This window comes from Astatotilapia calliptera, chromosome 2 (genome assembly GCF_900246225.1).
Source record: "Astatotilapia calliptera chromosome 2, fAstCal1.2, whole genome shotgun sequence".
NCBI lineage: Eukaryota > Metazoa > Chordata > Actinopteri > Cichliformes > Cichlidae > Astatotilapia > Astatotilapia calliptera.
Window position 1 is genome coordinate 7,184,795 of NC_039303.1, and position 20,176 is coordinate 7,204,970.

The window sequence follows — 20,176 nt, forward strand, 5'->3', positions numbered from 1 at the left end:
TAAACTATAATTCTTCCCATTTTACCACCTCGTGCATTTTTACCAACTCTCCATGATACGTTCACCGCTCCTTTAAGTATTCTCTCTGCTTGCCTCTGACACTCTTGCTCTGCTGTTTTTCTTTGTCCATCTGTCTTGGTTTGTTTCAGATCCTTCTGTTACACTTAGATGTCTTTCTCTTCTTCTTTCACACTTTCAGCTTTTGCATTTTAGCAGTTCAGCTTATGCTTTTTTGCGGAACCACTTAAAATAAGTCTGTATGTAAAATAAGCATAAATTCTGAAACCCAGCAGCAGTGAACATGTGTGTGTGTGCCAGGGTTTTCGTCTTATTTGTCGAGATTTGCTCCATTTAAAGTCCGGTTTCTGTATTTGATTTCAATTTCTAGACAGATGAATTTGTGAAAAACCTTTTTCATTATTTCTTAGTATATATAATTGGGAAATAAACTACAAAAATGTCATCACTTATCATACAGTTACCATTAGACACCAAAGTCCCTAATGATATAATTTAGAATCGCTTTTTTGTCTGTTACATGTAGACACAACATTGGTTTATTTCTTAAGTGCCTTAATACGTTAGATCTCTTTTTATGCTTGAATGATTCATAGATCAGTGTTAAGTGGCTTAACAAAAAACCGACTCTTCTGAAAATGGTCAGGTCCAAGGACTGAACTGACACTGAGTGAAGAAGTAGTCAATCTCCAAACTAAAACTTTGAAAAACTTTCAGAAAGGCTGAAGAACCATCATTCGAGACTACTTAAAAATGTATTTTAAAAAAAAGTCTAATTCCTTTGAAGCAGTGTATAAAGAAATGAGCGGTAACTAAAGATTTGTGCATAGTACAAGACATCAGATTGACATTTACATCTCTGACAAGGTTATATCATTAATAAACAACAGAATTGCCATAGTTGATGAATGGGTGACGATTGAGCACTGAATTGGTGAAACTTGAGCGTGGTTGCAGCATTTTCTTTTCATTTTTATAGCGGGAAAGTCCTGTATAGCTTCTACCCCCAACAGGCAGCTTCATGGTCAATTGGACCTCTGTTTTGTGTCTTTTATTTGAGCAAAAAGGCTCCAGTTCCCCACAGGAAAAAGGTTATTGGTTTTTCAAAGACTGTGTTAAATGATAGTCCTGAATAGCTGATGCTGTTTGAGCCTCAGCGCAGCGTTTACAAAGGTCAGTCATTTCAACAGCTCTGCTTCAATAACAGGCACAGGATGTCCTCTTGGTTACACAGACAGCCTCGTAACAGAAAGGCTGGTTGTTTCCATAACACTGTAAAAACTACTGTTGGTGGAAAAAACATTTGATAAGTGACAAAACTGAATATGAATGTTGTGATCACAGACATATATCCATTAATATGTATACTCCTATATGAAACAGTAATATATAAATATTTTTTAATGTTTGTCATCATATGATACGACCAACATAGTAAATGAAGTTTCACAGGAAGCCTGAATTAATAAATGCAGATTTTATTTGATAGGAGGCTGAAAGAAAGATCTTTGTCTCTCTATTAAAGTGACCTTCACAGGATATGATTTTAATTCTAAGATTTTATAAATTCATAGTTGGGGATCTTGATCAAATAGCAGCATTTGTGACTGTAAGGACATGAAGGGTACTATCCATCGTTGTTATCTAGTTAGCTGCTATCATTACTAACAAACTACATAATTCGAAGTGTAAATCTATTGCCAAAAGGTGCCAGCAACAGCAATATTAAAGTATAATGCTATAGCATAAGTCTGTTTAGACACTAAATCATTACCAGATGTTGTGTTGTGTGCTAGGGTTGTAAATTTGTGGTGTCATCATACCATTGATACTGCAAGATGACATTTTATTTAATCGTGTATCAATCTATACCATGTTATTGTGGATGGTATGATATTTTACTGTCCTGGTATCAAAAGTGTTAACCCTCTGAGGTCCAAGCCATCATAAATGGTAAGTGTAACATTAACCTTATGCTAACTGCATATTCTTGAGAAAAGTAAAAAGTACACCTTTCTTTTTCCCTTGTGTTTCAGTTACACGATTATTTTCTTTATTCCAGGTTTGTCAAGACTTGAGATAATAATATAATAATGAACAGAAATTATGTAATCTGATTACCTAGACCACAGGTGTTGAACTCTAGGCATCGAGGGCCGCTGTCCTGCTTGTTTTCCAACTAACCTGGCCTTGTAGCTTCTTATTGGCAAAGCATACCTGGTCCAGGTAATCAGCAGCAGGTAGGGCAGGGATATCTTAAAAACAAGCAGGATACTGGCCCTGGAGGACTGGAGTTTGACACCCCTGACCTTGACGTTAGAAGAAGGGTTGGGGTCATCACTGATGATGGACCTCATAGGATAAATCCACCACAAAAACACTGACATGAAGAATTTGACACAGTTTTAACTTACACGGATAACAAATTAGAAGAAGGAAACAGACATTAGTTAAGATGAAGACAACAGACTTTTTATAGGCAGCCTACTTTAATCACTGTGGCAAAGAAGGACAACTACAACATTTGTGTGTGTGTGTTGTAAGCTCAGCTGTTTTTAAAATTAAACCAAAGCCATTTAGAAGTGCTTTTTGTGTTCTTAATTACATAACTGGAATACAGCATATGGTGAAAATACGAGTGTGCCTTAATACTATTCACCAACACTGGAGCCTTAAATCTGAAACTGCCCTAAATCCCTACAAACAATCAATGCACAGCAGAACTTGGGGTTTATTATATTCAGTCACTAAATGTGTAGGTTTGAACACTCCTGTCAGATCATTTAATCCATGGGTCTAATCGCCTTTTTGTTTTGTGTTTTCTTGTTGTTTTTTTCTCAGGAACTCTGGAGAAGTTCCTGAGAGGATTACCAGTCACACATCTAATTTGCTTTTCTTATGTATTACTCTAATTAACCAATGAAATGCAAGCTCTTATAGTAAAGAGCTATGGATGATGTTTACAGTTGGAAGTATTGTGCTTGGCATCTGTCACAACACTCTTTTTATTATGTATTAACCAGCCTATTTTTATTGATTAAATCTGTACATTTTGGTGGCAAAATTAATGGAACTGTAAAAAACACAAATTCTCAAAGCAAACATTTAATTTAGTGTAGACCAATAACAGATGGATGGTGTATTTTAAGATGTTTTGTCTGTTTTGACCCTTTAAAATGCATGTATTGAATTTTGATTTTAAGTCCATTCAAAGAGCAGCATGTTGAGAAATGATAAAACACAAAAAAGCAAATTATAAAACATGTCAAATTGAAGTAAAGTGGATCTGAGCTGGTAACACTGAAACCTTTTTTATGCATTTCATGCTGGCTTAAAGACCAGAAGAACTAAGGTTAGATGTGTTGCGATCAGATTTGTTTTGACTCCCTGTTGTCAAGCTCACAGAGAGCTGTTCAATATACATATCCATGCTCCACAAGGTAAGAATACTCTTTAAAACGATTTTATACAATTACGCTGGAAAGCCAGAGGATATGCTTTGGCTGAATAATTCACTTTTCCACCCTAGTGAGATCAAAATTCCGGTCCAAGCAAGCACAGTAGGTTGAAAACCCCCACTGTTCATTGCTGTCCAGAAATCTTCTTCCTCTCCCATTTCAACACTGAGCAGAGGAACCATGATAGAGACCTGCTGGAGTCCTCTGGGCGGGTGACTCATTTCTAGTCAAAGTGATGAAAAATTTATCTTGCCAGGTTCTGCTTATCTTGAGCTCCCTGCAAAGCCTCATTACATCTTTTGGAAAAACTCTACTTTGATTTTTGTTTTCAGTTCAGAAGATACTGACGGAGCTTCAACTGCTGGCATTTACTTTTTTTTTTAAATAGCATTCATTACTGTAACACATTTTTGTAGGGTAAGCAGTTCAAAATCCATGAACAATTCGTTTAAATTGCTGAAGCCACAGTTTATATGACAAGGAGGTTAGTGGGGTTAAAGGCCAAAGAATCCTGGCTAATATATGTATGTGTTTAATAAATGACAAGTACCAGCAGGAGGGTTGAGAGGAGAGGGAGCGTGAGTTGAAACTAGAATTAAGTGAGGTTTTCGTTCACATAGGATTAGATGCCTCTCACTGCCGAAGATGGATTCAGTCCAGCACTCTCTCCCTGTTGCTTTTCTTTCACCTCTTATTTCTCTCCTTTGTGATCCTGCAGTCTTTGATCTTTCTCCTTCCTTTGTGTTCTATTCCTCTAGTCTGCAGACATTCTTTTACTCCTTATGGTTGAAAATCGCTCCCATTTTCATTCATCAATTCATTTATTGGCAATAGTAATAACAGAATCTGCTTTTCATTCATTCATTTTGCTCGTCACACTCATACACCAATCAACCACAACATCTTTCTAATCTTGTGGAGGTCTCCCTCAAGCTTCCTAAACAGCTCTGACCCAAAGGGGTAAAAACACTGGAGCTTAAAGTGTGTCCTGTGATGTCAGGCACTTGGATTTATACAGCACGTTCTTGGAGTCTTGTGAGTAGCGGGGTGGGACTTGAGCATGTGAATGTCAGATTGGAAAGGATTTTAAAGCATAGATCATTGCCTCTTTTGTTGTGTTTCTTGGCCAAATCCTGAGCATTTCCTTTGGGGAGTAGGGATTTGTTTAGAACAATGTTTAGGTGGATGGTGCATGTCAAAAGATCCACCTGAATGCCCGGACCTATCAGAATATTGCATTGTAATGAGATGATCAGTATTATTCATTGGATTTGTCAGTATTCAGTGTTAAAGATAATCATTGTACACTAAACAGCTGGGATGATTATTTGAAATCTGCTCTACAGTTGCAGAAAACATTTTCCTAATTTTATAGTTTCAATAGTTATATATTTATTTGTCAAATGCAGCGTGATGATAATTTTGTGAACTATATTCTAATTTTTTTGTCGCTTTTTAATAGGAAACTAAAACATTTATGGATGTAGTAGCAGTCCTAATTTAATCAGAAGAACGTCTCCAGCTATTAAGTTGAATAACTGTTTAACTGTTTACAAATTCTGAGATATAAAATGTAAGTCAAAATTAAATATTGCTATTATAATTTGCCCTTTTTTTTCCTTAATTTCAACTTTTTGACTGAAGTCAACAAAAGTGAAGTTTCGCTTCTTGTGCTGTTACACGTTAACATACTGTACAGGCCTCACAAAACTTGTTTTGGAGATATTTTATTACCTGAAATGATAACATCACAGGTTTCATCCTCTCTGAATAAAAGGGAACACGCCTTATAAAAAGGTCAGTAGCTTCTTTCAAATGTGCATAAGCACAAGGAAAGATAATAGCTGGGCTTGACTCACTGTACTTGTTTTCCTCCAGAAGGCTGGATTATTTTACACCTCGGCTCAAAATGCACAATAGTGACTGGCAGGAGTGTAGGAACTACCCTGAAAGCTGGAAACACTGACACGATCGACCTGTAATAGAGAATTATGTTTCCCAAATGTGGTGGAAAAAAATTCAGACAAAGTATATCACAAAGCTCAGCTTTTCAATTACAGTAGTTACAGTAATTGCTGCTGCAAGGCATCAAATACAAAAGCCAGCAGACGCCTGTAGGTATACCAGACAGATGAATGTGAAAAAAGAAGCCCATGGAAGCCTCTTAGTCAAATTCATGTTCATCATAATTAACTGTAAATTGAACAATTGGACATAACCTGTTTCTGAACAGCCATAATATATGGTTTAAAGATTATTATAAAGCAACTTCCCATTAATACCAATCTGGCTGTGAACAAGACGCAAGCATACGATGTCTAACAATCTGTTGTTAGAATGAAAAGTAATTCTTCTCAACAATTCCATAAGATATTTTTTGTATTCACTGCATTGCAGAAGAAAACTCAAGCTGTGGCTTTGACATCATTATTTTTGGAAACCCTTTGCCTCCAAGAAGCCTTGCTGTCTCTGTCATCATTGCATGATGAGTCACAGCCAGCTCCAGGTGTAGATAAAAAAGATAACACCAAGATGCTCTGTTTGACAGGAGATATAATTGTTTAGGATGTACCCATGAAATTCCTTTTCTAACATTGAATACAACTGTACTGTATTTAATTGGCTTCATCCATAGTGGAAAGGGTCCACTTGAGGACAGTTTTATCTCTTGGTAAGGTCACTACAGGTCTACCATTGTTTAACTTTTACCACTTTAAGTTTCTTAAGAACAAAACAAAAAGACATGAATCTTTAGATACGTGTCACAAAGCTGCTATTCTTCAGTGGACAGCAAAGACAAATCTTGCGTGGAAAGGGCCTGGAGCCAAAATGCAAAGCAAATTGTTTTGTTTTCCCCCTGCATATTCTTTTTACTACTCTTACTCTTCCTAAAGGTGTGCAATGTTACTGATTATTCAACATTTACACAGTGAGCTATGTGCTCTGTCTACCTTGAAACTACTGCTGATGCATCACTGTTGCTGGGAAAACACCTAATTATCTTAGCTACTCAGCTGTATCAGGAAATACCCCATCTCCATTCTTGTAACAAACGGTGCCTTTTCATTTCCTTTCCTGGCTACTTTTGGAAGATAACAAATATCCTTCCTCAGAGTTTTAAGAATCTGTAGGTGGACAACATTTTCTTTTCTAAATCTCTTTAAAGATTTCATATTTAAATTCTGTCTGACTGTAAGTTATAGGCTCTACTAAATGCCTAGCAGAACAGTTACCAATTAAATGAACAGTACCATACATACAGACAGAAACACAAATGTCTACATACTTACACTGCTATCACAACTTTAAAGAAGTATAACAGAGCAAAGTGAGGTCAGAAATTCTGGTCCTGAATGTATTTCCATATGTGAAAGTCATGTTTGAGATTATTAGTTGTATCTGTTATAAATTTGCACATTTCTTGTTACAATCTCTGTTTTTATTAGTTGAAGTGTAAAAAACAAAAATTTTTTACGTTTTATGTATATATGTATACAAAATACACACGATACCAAGTAATCACGTAGTTATGAAAACTAACCAAAATCTAAATGGCTCATATTGCTCTATATACATATGGATGGCTTTAATTAAGGCTTTTAAAATGTTACCAAAAGTCATCAGAATTACACTGTAAATAAAAGAGGTAGATTAAACGAAAGGTTCGGCAAGTTTTTCATGGGTCTACATACTCACAGATATAGTTCCCGTATAAATGTGGCACTATTTATAAGGAAATAAGATAAGATTTCTTGCCAAGAAGCATTTCTTTTCATAGAACTATAGTTATGTAGGTTCTGCAATGGTTTGATGACAAATGTGGGAAAGTGGGAAAAGAAAACAATCATCCAAAAAGATCATTTCACAAATATTTTTTTAGTACAGAGATATTTTGTTACTCAGATTATTTGGGGAAAGGTAAAAGGAAAAACTCTGCTTTTGAAGTTGAAAATGAGTCCATTTCAGTTAACTTTATTTATTTATATATATATATATATATATATATATATATTTATATTTTTATTCTTGTATAGCGTGACTGTTATTGCTATTTCCACTACTGCATGTGCTAAAGCAATAACTAACATTAGTTCATTATTTAAAGACGCAGTAAAATAGAAAGTGAGCTGGGTGTTGCACACTCATATTTTTAGCTAAGAATTCATCGAGAGAAACATTTAATTTGATTGATTTTTGGTATCTAATTTAATATCAATAATGTGACATGTTGGTGGTTTTGCTGATTAACAAAATCGTGATACTGACATCCACCAGGTAGAGTATTTTAAGTAATCAGGATACAAATAGCTACAACAGAGTCCAAACATATAGACAGACTACAACTAAATAAAATACAAGTTCCTCACACTGTCAGCACAAGAGTTGGGGATGAGGAGGCTGCAGTGTCACAGTGTGGCTCTGGATTTCCTGACATTCTTGTCAAAAATGTCAACTTCCTTCTTCAGCCTGGCATAAATTATTTCTCAAAATGTGCAGAGTCTACAGTTTACTCCAGTTCCTACCTAAGTAAAGTGTCAATACTAAGACTGTTATAAACAAACTGTCAATCAATATGCTGAACAGTAATATTGAGCATGAACTATAAAGATGTTTGTGTACCACTCTAAAAAAATCCCAATTAAGACTAGTATAGAGTATGGAACACTTTTTGTATTTATTTGGGACTAATTTGGGACATGTAATGTTTTTGTGTTGTATCCTGTAGTAATATCAAATGTCTAAATTGTAACAGAGGCAGATGTGTTTAAAAACGTTGCCACGGATGCTAGAAATTCATACAATTTAATGAGAGTGCGATATAATCTGCTGGATAAAAGAATCCTCCATGCATGTCATTTTTTATTACAGGAAAACACCAAAGTTCTCTTCATGTGTTTGTTTTCTTTATGCCGCTGCAGATCTTATTGTCAAACTGGCAAAGGACAAGTTTGGAGCCATTCAGACGGAATATCAAAAGGTAACTGAGTGTGTGCTTGTTTGTGTGGTGAAATGATTGCTTTTCTGTGCCTTTCATCCTCCTTGCTGCATGTTTTTACTGATTGGAAACAGCAACTCATGAAATACATTACATTAGAAATGTAGAAACGCAGTAGTCTGTGACTTCTCTAAAACAAGGTGTCAATAGCTTTCATTAGCCAAGGCAATGCCATCTTTTTACCGGCATTCCAGGGGAAAAAAATGGTTATTGCTTCTGGCACAACCTATAAATTTAGAGAGATAAATCATTTGAGCTCATTGGAGCAAACAGGTTTGACAACCAAAGGCTTTTTTAGGCCTGAGAGCTAAATAAAGAGTGCAATTTGCAGTCTTATTTATGTGCTATGTATGGAAATGCATGACTTTAATTTCTCTTTTTGTTGTTCTCTTTCATCACATGTGTTCACTTTGTGGCTTTGCTCTTTTTTTTTTGATGCTGCATTGCCTTTGTCTTCTGCATGCCCTCTTCATCTGATCTGGCCTCCTTCAGCCAGAGAACATAGTGCTGACCCTTCAGGTAAAGTCTGCACACTGGACTTAAAGTCTAACCGATCCCCCCCTTCCCATAATTCTCCACTATGAAAGTCATCAAGGCTGCACAATCATAGCTGAGATATTAATCTTGTATATTTTGTCTATTTTGTCATATTGATAATTGGAATATACAGGATTAGTTTTGCAGCCTTGTAACTTTCTCTCAGCCATCCCATCAACCTCACAGCCACCTTGGAACCTTCCCTTTAGCTTGACCTAAACCGTAGCCCCTCTTTCTTTTTGAAGCACATCCTCGTGCAGAGTTTTGTTTTTTCACTTTTATGGAAGTGACAGAGATGACTGGATAGAGAAACATAGAAAAAATGTTTTATACCACTAAGTGTCAGAGAATTCTACTTTGAATTTCATCTAGTTTGAACTTCGTGTTACAGGGGTTATGGTAAAATATTGCCTATAGTTCTCCACTGGCTCCTGAGGACCTACTGTGAGGCTAATATGTAGCACAAAACGGGACACTTACTGCCATATCAATCCAAGCATCGTCACTCAAATTTGACTTTTTTGAACTGCAAAGTAGTCTCCTCCTTTAGTTTTTATTATTATAATGATTAACAAGGATATTATACTTATGTTCATTATATCAGTGCATAAACAGTGTTCAGTGCTCATGGTGAATATCTCTGTATTCACTAGTCAGCATCTCAGCTGTATTTACTTTGACATCCACTTAAAAACACAGCATGTAAAAGCCACATGTAACACAACAGATACATTATGTTTGGGATCCTGATGGTGGCAGAACTCTGGACCTGGACTTGTAGTATGCATTAAGTGCAGCATTTTCCCTGGTTTAAAAATCTTTTCTATATCAGCATAAACAGGCCGGACTACCTCACAGGTCAACAAACTGTAACAGTGATTTTTACTGTGATTCTACAGCAGAGCTTTTAAATGGTTTGAATTTGTGCTTGTAGCCTGCCTGTAAAAGGCAGTGATTTCAAACTTTTATTGGAAGAGCAAAGCAGAATAGACTCTGTCCCAGCATGATATTATCCAGTGTCATGCCTGCTACCTTGAACATTTTGTAAAATAAATTCTTCCTCATATTGGGGAAATTGCTTATCACATCAGGCCCAATGCATTGCAGTTTTTGTTTTGTTTTTTAACATTTATTTTTTTAAGAACAGCCTTTCATAGCCCTCATAGACAAATGCAAAGCAAATCAATCATCAGGCTTTAAAAGACTATTTAATGCAAAATCACAGCTGGCAGTGTGTACGGTAGTCTTAGTTTTAACCAAAGTTTGCTTACGGTGGATTTAAATTGTCCAACCGTGTGTTTGAGAGTGTGTGTATTTACATGTTTTCCTGCAAGTATATGATGTTAAAGAGTACTTATACATAAATGTATGTTCATGACTTTATAGGGTATTTTCTGTGTTAGTGGGTGCTATACACCTACTTAAAAATCAGTTTGACAAAATTCTTCAAATCGTACACTTTTACCTCTTCATTCAACCGTGCTACAGTTTGATTGATTGATTGATTGGTAATTTATTTCAACATGTGAACAATATACAAGTACATTTAGAAAAGAAATGAGAGAAAAAAAAATATACTATACAAATTACATACAAAAAAACATTCTGATTAATTTACATGTTGAAAGGGAGTGGGAAGAAGTATACACTTATTTAATCCCACCCCTGTCCCATAAATTATCAGTGAATATTTAGTCAGCTTCCTTACTGATATAATTTGTAATAAAAATAGTGAACAGATTTCTGATATACTATATACTATAATATCACATCATGAATTTTTTGTTTGTTTGTTTTTAAATAGAGACATTCACTTAATTTAAATATTTTCCTTTTCTTTATAGATCGAGAAGATCATATTTTTATAACTCTTTTTGAACAGTTTTATGTTTGGACATTGCTTTAATTCCATATTCAGTTTGTTCCATAGTTTCACTCCTTGAACAGAAACACAAAAGCCTTTTCTTGTAGTACGTACCTTCATTGTTTTGAAGTTACAAAAACCCCTTAAATTATAACTTCCTTCTTTCAAAAAAAACATACTCTGAATATTACCTGGCAGTTCTTTATTTTTTGCTTTGAATAGAATTTGTGCTGTTTGGAATTTCACTATATCGTCAATTTTCAATATTTCAGACTGCAAAAATAGTGAGTTTGTATGTTCCCTATAACCTGCATTGTGGATGATTCGAATTGCTTTCTTTTGAAGAGTAAAAAGTGAATGTAATGTGGTTTTATAGTTATTGCCCCAGACCTCTGCACAATAGCTTAAGTATGGTGAAACCAGTGAACAGTAGAGAATATGAAGTGATGTTCTGTCGAATACCTGTTTTGCCTTGTTTAGTACTGCAATGCTTCGTGATACTTTGGAATGAATATATCTTACGTGAGCTCTCCAGTTAAGTTTTTCATCTATTATTACCCCCAGAAATTTATTTTCACTGACTCTTTCAATATCAACACCATTTATTATTCATTTTATCTCAGTTCCCCTGTATTAAACAAAGCTTTCTTAAAATAGGCTGCTCTTCTTAAGCTTTGTGTTGATTTGAATAGGTGAGTGGGGCTTCATATGGCCTCACATGGCCTCATTGTTGCATGTGTGTTGTTGCTGCCTGTGTTTGAGTAATTTCTGTAACTGTGAGACATCTGCTGCTGCCTATCTTGGCCAGGTCTCCCTTGAAAAAGAGGTTTTTAATCTCAATGGGATCTTCCTGGTTAAATAAAGGTTAATAAATAAATAAATAAACATGGCCATTTTAGATCTATCCACTCTAATAGTAAACATACAGAATCCCAGAAAAACAGAGCAGAGAAGTAGGCTGAGCTCTTATTGGGCATTAAGTTAACTGTTAATGAATCAAGGAAACGGCTTCTTGCTTGAGGATGCTTCAGCATGCCTCATGGCTGCTGCTGGCATTAAATCTGTTTCATGTTAAAGAAATTCACATCTTCACTCTTCAGACATGCTGCCAACCCATCATCCAGTTTGTTCTTATTGGAAGGTCACCTTCTTCTTTTGGGCACTTGCCAAGACAAAGCTATAGTCCCAAAATAGTAAGAGCTGGAGGCCCTTTAAGAGTGGCGGTGGAAAAAAAACGGCACATTTTTGACCTTTTTTTTTTTTTTTTTTTTTTGCTGAAGATTCACCCAATAACAAGCAGAGCCCAGAAGGAGAATGACAATGCAAGCACTACAGTTTGCACAGTGTCCTCAACAACTGTGCTGACATTGGTGCCTTTAGATGATACACATACACATATGTGCACACACCCACGCAGACACACAGTCTTTCCTTTAGTTTTTGCCTCACAGCATTTTCAGAATCTCTGATTTCCCTTTTTCTCTTTGGACTCTGCAGTCTATATTTTTAAGGTCATAAAGAAAGCGATTAAGAGACTTTTTTGATGTCTTAGAAATTAATGTAGTCACACAGCTGGAGCCTTCACTCCTCCAAACATTAGCGACAGGACTGTGGGTTATTATCTTTACTCGAGTTTTCCATGTTTGCGTAAAGATTTAAAAATGAACCAGAAGACTGTTCCTCTCAGTCTTATTCAGAATCTATTTCTACCCTACCTTTTAGCCAAAAGCCAATGAAGGAGTCCCTGAAGGAGGCAGGTCACTGACTTGTGAGGGCGATTAAGATTAGTAAAAATCAGCTGGGAGAGCAGTTCCTCTATTCAAAGCAGTGATAGCAGTGCTGCTTTGATCCTTTCATAACGAGAAGCTATTGAACATCATTGTGACAAGTTACATATGGTGTGGGAATTACCAATCCCCTATTTAATTTTGACAATTTCCAGAGCCTATGCTGCGTGCAGTTTAGGTAGGGGCAGATTAAGTAGGAGCACTGTGGCACATGACAAGAAGAGCAAGTGAGAAGCTGCCAACAGCAGCATTTTAACTCTCAGTATATCAGAAAGAATTTGCTAAAGAAGCTTGTCATATTGAATATTGAAAGTTAAGGATTATTTAGGCCGTCATTGACAAATGATGTGCAGATTTCATAGGTGATGTTGAAAGGGTTCTAATTCCAGTAAATACAGTAATAGAAAGCACCGTCTCCAGGCTTGCCCTTGTGCTGTGGAGGTGCACATCTACAGCGAATGCAAAATCTCCTCCACTGTGTCACAACAGTGATCCTTTAACATGCATTTCATTTTAAAGTTGCAGGAACTGACTCGGGAAAATACTGAGTGGTGAAGGAGAATGTGCCTTCTCACAGTTTTGACAGTCTGACCCTAGGGGATGAATTCACCACATATAGACCCATAAATATATTAAAAATATATTTAAAAAATATCTGCATGCTCATGCTTGCACTCTTGATATGATGCTACTGATGAGAGTGCTTTGTTATGCTTGGAGGCCACAGGCTTTGCCACAGAGCTCAAGTTTGACCTCTGGGGTATAAAATTTGTGCACCTGCAAGGGGTCAGAGCAGGACTTCCTAGGAGCAATTCAAATGTAGCAGGAGCACCACAAACAGAGCAATGCAGAGACAAATTTAAACCAGGTCCGTTTTTTGTTTCTTTCAGGTGCAGAACTTAAAACTTCTTGTTGTGTTGTCTTATGCTAAGAAGTTAATGAAGTTGATATAAGATGAGTATTTCGGTCTAATAAAGATGGACACATTCGTTAGAATCTTCCCGAAGTTTGTAAGGTTGTTTTATGAAACTGAAGAAGTGACTTGGATGAGTGACGAATCGTTTCTCCCACTGAAAACGCTATGTCCAGATGAACAGATTAACCTTTTGGGATTTACTTACCTGACTGATTGAGTATGCATGCAAGTTTTAGCTAGGCGGAGGAAATGGTTACATTTTCTGATTACCGGCTACAAATTTTCACAGTAAAATTTCAGTTTCAGCCACCTAAGTTTAATTATTTTTGTTTATTTGTTTTAGAACTTCACCTCACCATTACTTACTAAAATCCTCTCCTGAATCCTGGAAGTTAGAAGAATCATCCACTGCCAACAAATGATTTCGCTTGCTTCATGGTTTGACTCCCTAAACTTAAATAAATTATAATGGTCTTAGGCATATACCTTATTTTCAATGAATGCAGAGCTCCACTGAAACAGGTATAATGATCTCACTCTGGGGCCTGATTTTTCTTGAAAGAAGAAAGATTAGGAAGTCGTTCCCTTTAGTATGTTAACTGCGTTGCAATCCATTCCTATTGAAGCAGGTTTTTCATCAGAAATGCTGTCTTTTTGCTTCGTTATAGTGGGAAGAACTGTACCACAGGCCTACTGTATAGGGGAAGCTCCTTTGAGTATTTTCCCATCATGCTTCATCTGTTACTATCCTGCCAGTGCATTTTGCTGTTGGGTTAAAATGTTTGCAAAAACAATGTCCAACAATTGCTTTCTGCAACAGTCTCAACACATTTTCCCCTTTCACTTTCAGTTTGCACTATCGTGTGCAGGGACAAAAACCTTCATCCTACTCATTTTTTGTTTTAGTTTTGGCATTTGTTTTGTGTAAAAATGCAGTCAGGAAGTTGAATTATTGAATTAGCTTGCTGTATTTAACAAAGAGAGGATTCTCCTGCAGTGAGTAGTGTTACGCAATGTCTTTGTTCATCTGCAAATCCTGTTTGGACAACTAGAGAGAACTCGCAGCGGTGGGATTCTACCAGATATTTTTAGATTTGTTCATCATTTTATCCTTGTATTCCTTGTGTGCATCCTTCCGTCTTTTTGTGTTTTCTGCTATTAATTTATCCCTTTCTCCTCATTTTCTCCCTCACTCCTAAACATTCACCCCCTCCTTCTTCTACCAAACCAATCCTCATCTCTTCATTTACTGACTCACCTCTCTTTGTTGTTATTATTCATAAATAATTTGTCCATCTTTCTGCATCTCATTTTCTTTTTCCCTTTCACTCCTCTCCCCCGACCCCAGGCCATCTACTATGAGATAGGCTTCCTAGTTTGTGCAGCAGTGGGCCTGCTCTTTACCATTCTGATGCCAATAGCCGGGCTCTTCTTCTGCATGTGCCGCTGCTGTGACAACTGTGGTGGTGAGATGCACCAACGCCAGAGGAAGAATGCAGACTGCCGGCGTGGCCTCCTGGGAACGCTGCTCTTCTCCACCTCACTGGTCATCACGTGAGTATGACACATGCAGAAATGACACACATAAGTGAAATATTCAGAAATCGGTTTGCAAGCAGACGTGCACATTCTGCATGCAGACATGCATGTATGCATACACTGGGGTTATAAACAAGATGCATGTCTGTCTCTTACGGCGATACTCTCATGCACATGTGTACACATGTTAGTAACACACACACACACACACACACACACACACACACACACACACAGTCATCAGTTTTCCTCCTCCCCCATGCTGTTTGCTATATATAGTTGAGTCCTACTGTAGATTGCATGTGGCAGCACCCTTCATTCTTTTATTCATTCAAAGCTCTGGTCACTATAACCTTCTGGGGATCCAGACTGAAAGCTTTCATTTACTCTTGTGGCAATGTCTCAGTGCACATCTAAAATACTACAAATCGAAGATAAAGCCGCAATATGCTTTGGAATTTGACCGCAATAATTCTGGTAAACACTTCTGACCTTTTGACAATACACACAATTTCACCTAGACCTGTACTCCTTGGTATTCATTGTAATGAATATAATACCGTTAAACTTTTTTCACATTACTGCACAGTCGTCATTGTTTGTCTTTTATATGCACATTTTAAGCAGTGGCTTTCTCGAATAGGACTGCGGTGAGTTTAAAAGCAGACTTAATTTTCAAGATTTCAGTTCAAAAAATATATTTTGTTTTCCTTTCCCCATTGTTCACTTGCTTTGACCAGATCATTTTAAAAAACAAAAACAAAAATCTGTGGGCCTTTTTGCCCACAGATTCTGCATATTCACACACAGAAACACATCTGTTTCTCTAAAGTCTGACTCTTTTTGCTGTGGTGTGATAGAAAAGTTTTATATAAGAAGTGTATAGAAAAGGTAGCTATGGGCTAAAGTCAAACTCTTGGTAAACATGAGTTAGTTTGCTGCTTTAAAAGTGTGCCAAGTTTGTCTTGATGCATTCTCAATTATCCAGGAGATGTGCCAAGTTTGATAATGTTAGATTGGATTTGTTAGCTCAGCTTTAACGAATGCAAGTGATAAAGCTTTAAGATGCTATATGAGTTCTTTCACTTTTTCGAAGTTTAAAGTGTTAGTTTTTCATTTGGAATGAGCTGTTCTCTTTAGCGGCACTTTCCCTTTTTTCCCCGTAACCAAACTGACCAATCGGCCTCAGATATACTGTCTAGCCGTTTCTTTGACAGTCTCATTAGCTTCAACTGCAACGTGACGTGCAAATCTCTGGAAATGGAACTGCACATTACTGCAATGCTGATCGCAACTGGGATTGTTCTGCTTGTTATGCCACATAAGCATGCATGTCAGTTTAAACACATGCTTTTACAAATAGATGATAGGATGTGAGTGTATCTGGCTGCTTTATCGTGCTAATACTAATCTGGCAGCCAGTAATCTGCCAGTGTAGCTATCTGCTGTTGTTTCCCAGGTTGTTTTTTTTTTTGTTTTTTTTTGTTACTTACACCCGAAGTACATGCAGGACAGTAACCTCGTTGTAAGCTAGCATTTTCTATGTGTATTAAGAGCATAATTCTGACATGAAAATCGTGTTAGATAAAGTGGGACATTCAATTAAGTCTATAAGTATTCCAATATACAAAGTACCCTGTTTTTCAGAGGCTAAAAAAATAACTAGACAAGCTAGTATAACTTTAAATGTGGGGATTGTTTTTAATATTTGGATGAAAATCATTTTCAGTCAGTGACTGATGGACATCACCAATCACTACTGATTATAATGTAACCAGGCACATATTTGGCAAAAATATAGATTTCCATCCATCCATTTTCTTCCGCTTATCTAATCCAGGAGAGCTGGAGCCTGTCCATAGGGCGAGAGGCAGGATACACACTGGACAGGTCAGCAATCTCTTCCTGGGTTAACACAGAGACGGACAACAATTCATGCTCTCATTCAGACATATGGCATGAGGGGAATACAAAGTCTTTTCAGCTGCCTTCAGTTGAAAATGGATGAAATAAAGCTTTACATTCACCCTGTACTTCTTCTTTATGAGCCCATCAGACTGTCCTGTAACTTGATGAGTCTCATCTGTCAGAAAATGGACCACAAGAAACCTAATCTTCCTTCCATTCTGGTTTACAGTCTCAGCAGCACAAGAAGCATAGCCACTGGGGATATAGCAACACTACAAAAGATGTGGGAAAACAACAGTTGAGCTAGACTGAAGGCATCCAGGAGTGTACTTAGTTTGATGTTCCTCGACTTTCAGTCTTCATTGGAACAGAGCCTAGTTATATGAAATTCCCCAGCAACATCCCAGCAGCACAGACAGAAGAGTCTGAGAGCATCCTCACAGCTCTTATTAAATCTCCCGAGCTACCAGGCAGAGATGCAGCAGAGGCTCTAATGAAGCAATTACAGGCTTGAGAGGGATGAGTTCCAAGCCCAGGCCAAGACTGCTTTTTACTGCCACTAAAAAGCTGACAGCCAGGCACAGAAAAGTGGCGGGGGTGACATTTATTTTCCAAGAAGTGTTAAAATCGGATTAAGAGAGGGGAAAGACTCCCAGGTAAGGGTGAGAACATCGAAATGACCACAAATGAGATATAAACACAGCTAAATGATAGCTACAGAACCTGGGCATCACCTTCTGTTGCACTGTGAGATAATATAGTGCAAGTAACTTTTTATTATGCATTATGTCAACTCATATTTGATGCTAAGCATTCATTGTAGGGAAGTTTTCGCAGCACTTTCCAGTCATCCCTTCATATCTAAGTAGTATAGACAGAGATGTAATCTCTTACTACCTTGCTTTGCTGTCAGTTAACTCAGCAAGGTTTTAATCTCTCAATATACAAGATCTTATGAAGGATTGTGTCTTTATTTATAAAAACCGAGTGATGCAAAGTGGATTTCAGTGTCGGGATGGCTACCAAGCTGCTGTTACTGGAGATACACCCAAGCACACAGATAACATTGTCACAATCCAGCCTGCCATATAGGCTTAAGGGCTTATCAACTCTGCCAGAAATGTCAAACAAGCCTTTGACTGTTGCCTGAAGACACTACACTTTCCTGAGTTTAGATAACATGCCCTTACTGAAAAGGTGAATCCCATACCCTTATCCTAATTACAGAGTGGAAAGCAGTCATAGTTGCCTCTAAATAATGGCCATGCCAAATGTGAAGGCAACCTGAATTAAGAAATAAAAACAGAATGGTAAAAAAGTGAGTCAGGAGAATTTGGTATCAGTCAGATTTTTGCTATTGTACACCACCTGCCTAAACACAGAAGGGTGTCCTGTGGTGTTTCGCACTGGGACGTTGGCAGCTGATTATTTCGGTCCTGTAGGTTGTGCAGTGGGGCCTCTGCAGTCAGGTCAAGTCACTGTTATTTATCTAGCACATGTAAAAACAACAGGAGTTGCCCTGAGGTGCTTTCCAGCCGAGGAAAACATATTAACAGTTCAAGTCCCTAAAAATATAAATACAAAGCCCACATAAACAGAAACATGAATACACTGAAAAGCAAAGCAAAAATGTAATAATCATAATATAAAAAAATCTATCAAAAATCAATAAAATAAAAACCTCAGAGTAAAATTATACAAAAGAATACATTTAAAAGAAACAACAGTCATCTAAGGGAGCAAAAAGGAAACATTGACAGGTGGCTGACAAAAGGCAGGCGCCTCAAATTTTACCTGGCTAGATCACTATGGCAACCTGTAGACATGCAAAGCTAGTTATGGTTTTGGGTTTAAAACCAGCTACAAGTGCTATATTTTAACTTGTAATTGTGATTGATGTGCAATATATACATACACCAGTGTCTCCATGAGGTGTTCCTTGTTGGAACATTGTTCACTTGCAGAACACAGGTTCCACAAGATGCCAAAAACATTAATAGGAATCGGAATAATTTTGGCATTTTGCAGTTGCTGGAGATTTGTTCCCTGCCAATCCATGAACTGAATGTGCTGTTTCACCACTTCTCAGAAGTGCTCTATTAGAGAGAGACCTGGTGTCTGTGGAGGCCGTTTGTGGAGGGCAGCGATGGTTGTATGGGGAAAATCCCAGTAGATCAGCAGCTTGTGAAAAAAACAGACCTGGCCATCTGGCGCCAACAAACATGCCACATTCAGAGTCACGCAAATAATCTTTCTTCCCATTCCCATACTCAGTTCAATCTTCAGTATGAACCTCATGTGTACATCTAAATGTTTTGGCTTACTTTCCTATGATTATCTGATAGGGGTTAACAAGCAGTTTACCAGTTTTACCCGGTGAAGTGTGTGGTGAAGACTTCCTCCTGAATGAGTGAATTGTATATATGTAGCCAAGGTTTCTGGCGTATGTGCGACAGACTGAGCATTCCTGGATCCACTGTGGCAAATAAAGGAGGCAAAAAAAGCAAAACAAATAAAGCAAATCGGTGAACCAGGTAGAAATGGGAAGAAAAAAATCTGTAACAAGAAAGCTAATGAGAAAATTTCCCTCTTATATCATCCTCCTACTGTGAAGGTGGTAGGGTCAAATCCCAGAGGAGCTGCCAATGAGCTGCAGTTGTAAACGTGAATGAGTAATGTTCACTGGGTTAGAGTAGCGCTGTAGGGCTATGGGGTTTGATTCACACGGATGCCAGTCATGCTGAAAATGCATGCACTTCTGCTCCGGCTACAAATGTACTGCCCAAGTAAAAGCAGGCAGGATTGTTGTCATTGTGTGCTAAACTCTGCCAAACACAAAGCAGATGTTCATCACTGACTTTTAATGTTGTATCTTACAGGCAGAGACACTGGATTGGCTTTGTGGGAACAAACATGATGAGAATGATTAATTACATTTGTGGACATACTCATAATTTAATCAGAAACATATTACAGCAATTTGCCAATTAGTGGAGCTGAACTATTAACACATTCACCAGGTTAATTTAGGTGAAGGAATATTGAAATCTAATTAAGCATAAAATGATGTATTAAACAGGCCTTGAGAAATTGATAATTACTGTGGCGTGTAAGCACGTTAAACTGATTTCTCATAGGGCTTTAAATTTGGGT

The 20,176-nt window shown here is 37.3% G+C and overlaps 1 protein-coding gene across 17 annotated transcripts in view; it reads left to right on the top strand.

Annotated features, from left to right (window-relative positions):
* The window catches only part of prom1a (prominin 1a), an 88,057-nt gene that overhangs the window by 25,387 nt on the left and 42,494 nt on the right, over window positions 1-20,176 (top strand). For 13 of the 17 annotated variants that reach the window (XM_026183105.1, XM_026183086.1, XM_026183095.1 and 10 more), the window contains exons 2-4: window positions 8,396-8,454; window positions 8,965-8,991; window positions 14,925-15,130. In XM_026183105.1, the coding sequence (XP_026038890.1) occupies window positions 8,396-8,454; window positions 8,965-8,991; window positions 14,925-15,130 (292 nt within the window). The remainder of the gene's footprint in view (window positions 1-8,395; window positions 8,455-8,964; window positions 8,992-14,924; window positions 15,131-20,176) is intronic. The other 4 variants (XM_026183135.1, XM_026183186.1, XM_026183158.1 and 1 more) reach the window with 1 other exon arrangement.